We start from the raw sequence: 10901 nt of genomic DNA, 5'->3' as shown, positions 1-10901 counted from the left end.
TCGGAGTCACCTCTCTGGGCTACGGATACGAGATACGGCGTACCACCGCCTGACTTTTAAACGCCCGTAGCTCCGGCGCACTAAGTCCCAGGACTTTGCCCTTTGGGTCGATTGCTCCACCGGAGGGGACCTTTCCAACTAAACCAACCCGCGTCTCTCTAACCCCAAGCCCGAACGAGATACGGCGGTCCCTCCGCGGATTTTCCCACGGCCGCAACTCGGGCGCCTTTGATCGGATGAACTCGTCCCTCGGGTCGGTTGCTCTACCGAAGCAACCCTTTCCAACGAGCCAACCCGCTTTTCTCTAACCCTAAGCTCGGGCGAGATACGGCGTACCACCGCCTGACCTTTAAACGCCTGTAACTCGGGCGCCTTTGCTCGGATGAACTCGTCCCTCGGGTCGGTTGCTCTACCGGAGCGACCCTTTTCAACGAGCCAACCCGCTTCTCTCTAACCCTAAGCCCGGGCGAGATACGGGGTACCACCGCCTGACCTTTAAACGGCCGTAACTCGGGCGCCTTTGATCGGATAAACTCGTCCCTCGGGTCGGTTGCTCTACCGGAGCGGCCCTTTCCAACGAGCCAACCCGCTTCTCTCTAACACTAAGCCCGGCCGAGATACGGGGTACCACCGCCTGACCTTTGAACGGCCGTAGCTCCGGCGCACTAAGTCCCAGGACTTCGCCCGTCGGGTCGGTTGCTCTACCCGAGGGGAGATTTCCAACGAGCCAACCCGCATCTCTCTAACCCTAAGCACGGCCGAGATACGGAGTACCACCCATTGATATTCCCACGGCCGTAGCCCCGGAGCCCTTTGCCGCAGCCCTTCGGGACTCCCACCCTCGGACGCCCCGTGGAGGGACCTTTCCAACGAGCCAACCCGCGCCTCTCTAACCCTTTCCCCGGCCGAGATACGACCCCGAGGACGGTGGCCCCTCTACCCGACCACAGTGCACCCGAGGCCGGCCTCGGAACCCGCCACGGACACCCTGGAGCCCGTACCCGGCGCACCGTTCGGTCCTGGGCACCCACTCTTAAGCACTCCCCCCCGGCCTAAGCCCCATACTCCCGGCCCCTCTGGAGAACCAAACCGTTGGTCAACCCGAAACGATCTCCAACCGTTGGTCAACCCGAAAGTACTTCCAGCAGTTGGTCAACCCGAAAGTTTCTCCAGCCGTTGGTCAACCCCATCGACTTAGGTTCTGGAGCGGCAATAAATACGTAAGATAGCATTTAAAAACGTTTAAAAATAGATGCATTTGTTTAAAGCAAAGCATTTATTTACTTACCAGACTACAGTTGGGTTCATGTGAAACTGCAAAACACAAGATTTACAATGATGTATCACACAGTCTGATTGGACTTTGTTTTGATTAAAAATTAAGAAATTTGTACATGCAACTTTACCATTGTGATTCACAGGCCTTGTGGCCTAAAACAGGCTCAACTGTAACTCTTCTCCTTCCTGTTAGGAACAACACACAGTAAAGTCACTCATATGTCTGTAAACTACACATACACCTTTAATTTGATATAAAACAAAAGACAATAGCTTCAGATTTGACTGATATACAAAGATATTTGTACATGCAGTTTACCAAATGATTTACAGGCCTTTTGCAATGACCTCAACAAGGCCGATTTGACCCTTGTTCCCTCGAGCTGTGAGTAACATACAACAATGAGCTTGGGTTCGTGTGAAACCGCAAAACACAAGCTTTACAATGATGTATCACACAGTCTGATTGGACTTTGTTTTGATTAAAAATTAAGAAATTTGTACATGCAACTTTACCATTGTGATTCACAGGCCTTGTGGCCTAAAACAGGCTCAACTGTAACTCTTCTCCTTCCTGTTAGGAACAACACACAGTAAAATCACTCATATGTCTGTAAACTACACATACACACCTTTAATTTGATATAAAACAAAAGACAATAGCTTCAGATTTGACTGATATACAAAGATATTTGTACATGCAGTTTACCAAATGATTTACAGGCCTTTTGCAATGACCTCAACAAGGCCGATTTGACCCCTGTTCCCTCAAGCTGTGAGTAACATACAACAATGAGCTTGGGTTCATGTGAAACTGCAAAACACAAGCTTTACAATGAAGTATCACACAGTCTGATTGGACTTTGTTATGATTAAAAATTAAGAAATTTGTACATGCAACTTTACCATTGTGATTCACAGGCCTTGTGGCCTAAAACAGGCTCAACTGTAACTCTTCTCCTTCCTGTTAGGAACAACACACAGTAAAGTCACTCATATGTCTGTAAACTACACATACACACCTTTAATTTGAAATAAAACAAAAGACAATAGCTTCAGATTTGACTGATATACAAAGATATTTGTACATGCAGTTTACCAAATGATTTACAGGCCTTTTGCAATGACCTCAACAAGGCCGATTTGACCCCTGTTCCCTCGAGCTGTGAGTAACATACAACAATGAGCTTGGGTTCATGTGAAACCGCAAAACACAAGCTTTACAATGATGTATCACACAGTCTGATTGGACTTTGTTATGATTAAAAATTAAGAAATTTGTACATGCAACTTTACCATTGTGATTCACAGGCCTTGTGGCCTAAAACAGGCTCAACTGTAACTCTTCTCCTTCCTGTTAGGAACAACACACTCAAGAAAGTCACTCATATGTCTGTAAACTACTGGAGGAACCAGACTTCCAGGAGGGAAGGCCGCCCTGTCAGGCCCGCCTCGGAGTCACCTCTCTGGGCTAGGGAGGTAGGGACGTGTGCCCTGGAGGAACCGGACTTCCAGGAGGGAGGGCCGCCCTGTCAGGCCCGCCTCGGAGTCACCTCTCTGGGCTACGGATACGAGATACGGCGTACCACCGCCTGACTTTTAAACGCCCGTAGCTCCGGCGCACTAAGTCCCAGGACTTTGCCCTTTGGGTCGATTGCTCCACCGGAGGGGACCTTTCCAACTAAACCAACCCGCGTCTCTCTAACCCCAAGCCCGGCCGAGATACGGCGGTCCCTCCGCGGATTTTCCCACGGCCGCAACTCGGGCGCCTTTGATCGGATGAACTCGTCCCTCGGGTCGGTTGCTCTACCGAAGCAACCCTTTCCAACGAGCCAACCCGCTTTTCTCTAACCCTAAGCTCGGGCGAGATACGGCGTACCACCGCCTGACCTTTAAACGCCTGTAACTCGGGCGCCTTTGCTCGGATGAACTCGTCCCTCGGGTCGGTTGCTCTACCGGAGCGACCCTTTTCAACGAGCCAACCCGCTTCTCTCTAACCCTAAGCCCGGGCGAGATACGGGGTACCACCGCCTGACCTTTAAACGGCCGTAACTCGGGCGCCTTTGATCGGATAAACTCGTCCCTCGGGTCGGTTGCTCTACCGGAGCGGCCCTTTCCAACGAGCCAACCCGCTTCTCTCTAACACTAAGCCCGGCCGAGATACGGGGTACCACCGCCTGACCTTTGAACGGCCGTAGCTCCGGCGCACTAAGTCCCAGGACTCCGCCCGTCGGGTCGGTTGCTCTACCCGAGGGGAGATTTCCAACGAGCCAACCCGCATCTCTCTAACCCTAAGCACGGCCGAGATACGGAGTACCACCCATTGATATTCCCACGGCCGTAGCCCCGGAGCCCTTTGCCGCAGCCCTTCGGGACTCCCACCCTCGGACGCCCCGTGGAGGGACCTTTCCAACGAGCCAACCCGCGCCTCTCTAACCCTTTCCCCGGCCGAGATACGACCCCGAGGACGGTGGCCCCTCTACCCGACCACAGTGCACCCGAGGCCGGCCTCGGAACCCGCCACGGACACCCTGGAGCCCGTACCCGGCGCACCGTTCGGTCCTGGGCACCCACTCTTAAGCACTCCCCCCCGGCCTAAGCCCCATACTCCCGCCCCCTCTGGAGAACCAAACCGTTGGTCAACCCGAAACGATCTCCAACCGTTGGTCAACCCGAAAGTACTTCCAGCAGTTGGTCAACCCGAAAGTTTCTCCAGCCGTTGGTCAACCCCATCGACTTAGGTTCTGGAGCGGCAATAAATACGTAAGATAGCATTTAAAAACGTTTAAAAATAGATGCATTTGTTTAAAGCAAAGCATTTATTTACTTACCAGACTACAGTTGGGTTCATGTGAAACTGCAAAACACAAGATTTACAATGATGTATCACACAGTCTGATTGGACTTTGTTTTGATTAAAAATTAAGAAATTTGTACATGCAACTTTACCATTGTGATTCACAGGCCTTGTGGCCTAAAACAGGCTCAACTGTAACTCTTCTCCTTCCTGTTAGGAACAACACACAGTAAAGTCACTCATATGTCTGTAAACTACACATACACACCTTTAATTTGATATAAAACAAAAGACAATAGCTTCAGATTTGACTGATATACAAAGATATTTGTACATGCAGTTTACCAAATGATTTACAGGCCTTTTGCAATGACCTCAATAAGGCCGATTTGACCCCTGTTCCCTCGAGCTGTGAGTAACATACAACAATGAGCTTGGGTTCATGTGAAACTGCAAAACACAAGCTTTACAATGATGTATCACACAGTCTGATTGGACTTTGTTATGATTAAAAATTAAGAAATTTGTACATGCAACTTTACCATTGTGATTCACAGGCCTTGTGGCCTAAAACAGGCTCAACTGTAACTCTTCTCCTTCCTGTTAGGAACAACACACAGTAAAGTCACTCATATGTCTGTAAACTACACATACACACCTTTAATTTGAAATAAAACAAAAGACAATAGCTTCAGATTTGACTGATATACAAAGATATTTGTACATGCAGTTTACCAAATGATTTACAGGCCTTTTGCAATGACCTCAACAAGGCCGATTTGACCCCTGTTCCCTCGAGCTGTGAGTAACATACAACAATGAGCTTGGGTTCATGTGAAACCGCAAAACACAAGCTTTACAATGATGTATCACACAGTCTGATTGGACTTTGTTATGATTAAAAATTAAGAAATTTGTACATGCAACTTTACCATTGTGATTCACAGGCCTTGTGGCCTAAAACAGGCTCAACTGTAACTCTTCTCCTTCCTGTTAGGAACAACACACTCAAGAAAGTCACTCATATGTCTGTAAACTACTGGAGGAACCAGACTTCCAGGAGGGAAGGCCGCCCTGTCAGGCCCGCCTCGGAGTCACCTCTCTGGGCTAGGGAGGTAGGGACGTGTGCCCTGGAGGAACCGGACTTCCAGGAGGGAGGGCCGCCCTGTCAGGCCCGCCTCGGAGTCACCTCTCTGGGCTACGGATACGAGATACGGCGTACCACCGCCTGACTTTTAAACGCCCGTAGCTCCGGCGCACTAAGTCCCAGGACTTTGCCCTTTGGGTCGATTGCTCCACCGGAGCGGCCCTTTCCAACGAGCCAACCCGCTTCTCTCTAACCCTAAGCCCGGCCGAGATACAGGGTACCACCGCCTGACTTTTAAACGCCCGTAACTCGGGCGCCTTTGCTCGGATGAACTCGTCCCTCGGGTCGCTTGCTCTACCGGAGCGACCCTTTTCAACGAGCCAACCCGCTTCTCTCTAACCCTAAGCCCGGGCGAGATACGGGGTACCACCGCCTGACTTTTAAACGGCCGTAACTCGGGCGCCTTTGCTCGGATAAACTCGTCCCTCGGGTCGGTTGCTCTACCGGAGCGGCCCTTTCCAACGAGCCAACCCGCATCTCTCTAACCCTAAGCCCGGCCGAGATACAGGGTACCACCGCCTGACCTTTAAACGGCTGTAACTCGGGCGCCTTTGCTCGGATGAACTCGTCCCTCGGGTCGGTTGCTCTACCGGAGCGGCCCTTTCCAACGAGCCAACCCGCTTCTCTCTAACACTAAGCCCGGCCGAGATACGGGGTACCACCGCCTGACCTTTAAACGGCCGTAGCTCCGGCGCACTAAGTCCCAGGACTTCGCCCGTCGGGTCGGTTGCTCTACCGGAGCGGCCCTTTCCAACGAGCCAACCCGCATCTCTCTAACCCTAAGCCCGGCCGAGATACAGGGTACCACCGCCTGACCTTTAAACGGCCGTAACTCGGGCGCCTTTGCTCGGATGAACTCGTCCCTCGGGTCGGTTGCTCTACCGGAGCGGCCCTTTCCAACGAGCCCGTCGGTGGCCCCTCTACCCGACCACAGTGCACCCGAGGCCGGCCTCGGAACCCGCCACGGACACCCTGGAGCCCGTACCCGGCGCACCGTTCGGTCCTGGGCACCCACTCTTAAAGAGTCATGAAACCCCTGAACCAAAATTTCTGAGATTTTAACAGAGGTATGTGTGTTGAACACCACTGAAGACAATGTTAGCAGCTGTTAGATTTAATAGTAGGGGGGAAATGGTTAAATTTTAGTTTTTATACGCTATTTTCGTCTTCCGGGTTTAAAATCTTCATCCAGTTCACGTCACAGGCTGTGACGGGGCAGAGCACAGATAGTAACTTGACGACTCATCGTTGTCTCATAATTATTAACGAGACTGAGTTTTTTATCCAATGAGAAGACAATCTCTTAATTATTCATGACACCACGCGGATCTTCCCAACGACAGACTTGTCAAGCAAGCTGTGATATCGCGCAGTAGATGAGTGAGGCGATCATGGGACGCAAGTGTTTGTTTTCGTGGTGCAAAAGTTCAAATGGGTTGCATATGTTTCCCCGCGATGCTGCCAGGGCTAGACTCTGGCTTCGGGCGGTTGGTTGGCCATCAACCACGGACACATCCAGATTATATGTGTGCAGCAAACATTTTTCGAGAGAGAGCTTTGAGAATTGCAGAATGGTGGACTTTGGCCTTGTTGACGACCAATGCAAGTTGCGTCTCGCGATTGATGCGGTGCCAATTCCCGAGGACTTTTCTATCCTTTCAGAGGTATGTGTGTGTCTAAAATTTAAACCTATTCGTTTTGCTTTCCGTTTGTTAAATAAGCACTCGTTATTAAAATAATTGATATTTCGATAGTACCTCAATTGTATGCTTAATTCGTGTAATTAAATATGTAATATATTTAAATATGTTTGGGAAGTCTTTGGAAATTAATATGTTTGTATTGTCAGCCTAAACTGTGTTGCGAGATGGCGTGTCAGACCGAACAGCCCGCCAAAAAAGATGCTGCATGTCAAACCCATCCCGACATGAAGCATATGTCAACGCAACATCGCTGGAAACCTGAACGAAGGAGCAAGAGTATGTTGCACACTTTACAGTATTAAACATCAAAAATCGTTAATAGTTTCACAGTTTTTTTTTATTTAAGTGTATTAGGCACAATGTATTTATTTCATTTAGAAATATCTAATGTAATAGGCACTCAGGTGAAGCAACAGAAAAGGCATGTTGGTTGCAACACTTCCACACCATTCATACCACTAGAAAAAGGTCCTCTTGCAACCTCTACCCCCTTGAAAAGGCCCAGAAGAGAGGCTGAGGATTCTGATTGTAGTTTCCAACCAGGAATGACTGACAGCAGCATCTATAATGAGAGGTACTCATAGACTGGTCATGTTTTTTTAATGTACTTCTATTCATCAGACATTCATATTTAATTATTATTATTAATGTTTATTAATATTGCTGTTTGTTGTAGCACTGTAATTGCAACACCACCCCATATAATGAGGAAATTCATTGTTTATGAGGAAAACCTCATGGACCTGTTCAAGAATTGCCCTGCCTGCTCGAGACACTCTGCAATAAAGAGCAGAACAGTGGGTACAGTTCTACATGTGGACCAGACCTGTGTTCATTGTGAACATCACAAACAGTGGGCCAGCCAACCATATGTCAAGAACATACCAGCTGGAAATCTGCAGCTTGCTGCTGCTGTGCTCTTTAGTGGCTCATCCTTCTTGCAAGTCACCAAGGTAAGATTTATTTTTTCTCTCCAAAATATGTGGGATTTGTATAATAATCATTTTTAACAGTTCTAAATTTGTATTTTTAACTGTTTTTCTTTTGGGTCAGTTTATGCAGGCATTCAACATTCAGGGGATTTGCCACACTACATACCTGAAACACCAAAGGACATTCCTATTCCCAACAATCAATTGGCAGTGGAAACAGCATCAAAATACTGTGATTGCAGAAGCACTCAAAGGAAGGAATGTAGTTCTGGGTGGGGACATGCATGCTGACTCACCTGGTATGTGCAGTTATGTTGATAATATGCCATTTCAATTAGCTATAAAAATGTGCTGTTATAAATTACTACTACAGAGTTTATTTCAAGCACTAAAAATGTACATGCTAATATGACATTGTTTAGGACACAGTGCAAAGTATGGAACATACTCCCTGATGGACCTCAGAGCAAACAAGATCATGGAAATTCAGCTCATTCAGGTAAGGTTGTAGTGATTTGTTTATTAGAATTGAATGAGTGGAAAGCAGATCATACATTTGTTTTTGAACACAATCAAGCTTAAAGTTTTTTTAAGAAGGTTGAAATCATTTGTCAGAGCAATGAAGTCGGCAACAGTCAGCGTATGGAGAAGGAAGGTTTAGAAAGAAGCCTGAGAGAGCTAGAGCAGAGAGGAGTAACTGTGCGAAAGATTGTCACTGACAGACATCCTGGTGTGATGAAGTTCCTCAGAGAGAGTAGACCAAGTATTTTGCACAGATATGATGCATGGCCAGTGCCGGGTTAAGCCTTTGTGAGGCCCTGGGCTAACGCTGGTTTGCCCCCCCCCCCAATATACACTGAAAAAAATAAAGGCTGGATTTACCAAGTGCCCCATTGCGTACATTTTTTAGTAAAACTTACTTAAAAAAGGGATGCAAAAACGATGCACTGTCTATATTTTTTAGTAAATCCAGTGTTTTTTACAGCGTATTTACAACATTAAATGGCTAAAATTATTTAAATAAATTAAACAATATTATCAAGTAATAATTTTACAATCAGAAATAGCCCAGAAAATAACATTTATTAAATGCAACTCACAACTAAAAGTGCTTCTGTCTGTTCTTCTTTAAATATAATTCCTCAATTAAATTATTAAAATCAAGTTGACGCAAAAGTAGTAGAGCCCAGAATTCTCAGCCCGAGTCCGAACTTTTGAATTCTCCCCATTAGGAATCGGTGTCCGCAGTTACTGCATCGCGTATGTTTGTGAGTAGAAGTCTGTGCTGTCTGCTGTGAGGTTTTTATGAGAGAAGCACAAACTTTTTAATAGTCTATTTAATATGTAAAACTTGAATTTGAAATAAAACTTACTGCGGAGAAGTTAATGAGATCTCTATCGTCTCTCTTGCTACGTGACAATTATTTATTATTTCAAATCCGTTTACAAGATAAATATATATACATTGTGTTGTTAAACTAATGAAATTATCTTGCTATATATGCTACATTCATTATGAGAAGCCTTTTCTTTTTACTGTTACACTGTAGACATATAAATTATGTATATAAATATAAAGTATTATATAAAACTCTATGGTCGTGAAAGCACATTATCCATTATCTGTTGGTTCATGTTGGTCTAGTTTAATTCAGGGTAATCCTTTAATAAAATGTATAATATAGTTATAAAATATTTAATTTTTTGTAATATTCACAGCGCACATTCTCTCGGATCGTTTTAAAACATTTTAAATCATTCTGCAAATTTCCGCATAAATTTTGCAAAAGAAATCCGCAGAAATAGCAAAAAATAACTGCTTACACAGCTTGTACAGCTGTACTCTTGCAGCAATTAAAGCAGTTCAGTTTTGTTTTAAATGGCAAAAAAGTTATATTTCTTTTTTATTTACATTTTAGAGCAGTTTTTGTTTGTTAAAGTTTTTATGATAAACAAGTGGTTAGCGGCTGACAGCAAGTTGACGACATGTATGATGAATTGAGCCTCTCAAATCAACACTTCACATAATAACAACTATTTAAAATAAATATTTTCAGCATATCACAATGTTAGTTTAAACGTTTATTATCAACACACACTATTTTTAAAAAGCGAAGGCAGGTTGCTCTGCTGCTCGCAGTTGCAACGGGTGCAGAAATAAAAAAATAAAAAGGGCTATACAAAACGAAACGAAATAAACATGAAACAGAATAAACATGCATGTTGCCTTATCTTACAACTTCGCTTTTGCATATACATTTTTTTAATGTAAGGACTTACCACAGAAGATGGCTATTCATGTATCCATCCAACAGTTAAACTAAGAAAAAAGTCGATCCATACACAAACAAGAAATAAAGACACAGCCTTCTTACACGAAATTAATACAGGGAGAAGTCTTTAATAGATTATGTCTTGGATGCTGTCTGCATATATTATGTACAGTATCCAAGGTTTTAATCTAGTACTCCATTTATAATTTTTCCTGGTGCGCTGAAGGTCCTGCTGTTAAATAAGCACAGCTGCATTGTAAATCTGTGGCTGTGCGTAGCGGACTCATGCGATAGGTTAAACGTCTTCCTATGTTTGGTTCTTTTAATTAATTGAAAAATATAAAAAGATGGAGAAGCCTAAATAAGCCCGAGGTCCGGCCCGCGTATCTGCTGTGACGTTAAAATTGGCCCGAAACCCGACCCGTAAACAGGTCGAGCCCCGTCGGGCTCGGGCTGAAATGCAGGGCTCTAAAAAGTAGGCTAAATTATTTAAACAAATTAAACAATTTTATCAAGTAATAATTTTACAATCAGAACAGCACAGAAGATAACATTTATTAAGCAACTAAAAGTGCTTCTTTCTGCTCTTCTTTAAAGAGAATTCCTCGACTAAATCATCAAAATCAAGTTAAATCATATTTTGGCGGATCGTTTTACTTTCATTGTTTCACGAGATTCCCTGCCTATTTAGTCATAATAATTAACAGTAAACGAACTTGGCTTGCTGTTTTTGAAGGCACCTTGAGCCTCGACCTTAGGTCGGGTTCGAGC

General features: G+C 45.3%; 1 protein-coding gene across 1 annotated transcript; it reads left to right on the top strand.

The window, feature by feature from the left end:
• The first annotated feature begins 6793 nt into the window (after positions 1–6793).
• LOC135768289 (uncharacterized) lies at positions 6794–8661 on the top strand. Its single transcript, XM_065277536.1, has 7 exons — positions 6794–6886; positions 7072–7201; positions 7322–7499; positions 7602–7878; positions 7979–8156; positions 8280–8356; positions 8473–8661. Exons 1-7 carry the CDS (start codon positions 6794–6796, stop codon positions 8659–8661), a joined length of 1122 nt encoding a protein of 373 aa, XP_065133608.1.
• Positions 8662–10901: the final 2240 nt, after the last annotated feature.

Source organism: Paramisgurnus dabryanus, chromosome 23 (assembly GCF_030506205.2).
Source record: "Paramisgurnus dabryanus chromosome 23, PD_genome_1.1, whole genome shotgun sequence".
NCBI classification, from domain to species: Eukaryota; Metazoa; Chordata; class Actinopteri; order Cypriniformes; family Cobitidae; genus Paramisgurnus; species Paramisgurnus dabryanus.
The sequence above is the reverse complement of the archived record's forward strand: the minus strand, read 5'-3'. Positions and strand labels throughout refer to the sequence as shown.

What these genes read in the sequence shown, in the direction of transcription:
- LOC135768289 (XM_065277536.1), top strand. Translation starts at nt 6,794, where the DNA reads ATGGTGGACTTTGGCCTTGTTGACGACCAATGCAAGTTGCGTCTCGCG. An exon ending in ACCTGAACGAAGGAGCAAGA is followed by an intron (nt 7,202 to 7,321) that starts GTATGTTGCACA and finishes CTAATGTAATAG; the next exon opens with GCACTCAGGTGAAGCAACAG. An exon ending in CCTTCTTGCAAGTCACCAAG is followed by an intron (nt 7,879 to 7,978) that starts GTAAGATTTATT and finishes CTTTTGGGTCAG; the next exon opens with TTTATGCAGGCATTCAACAT.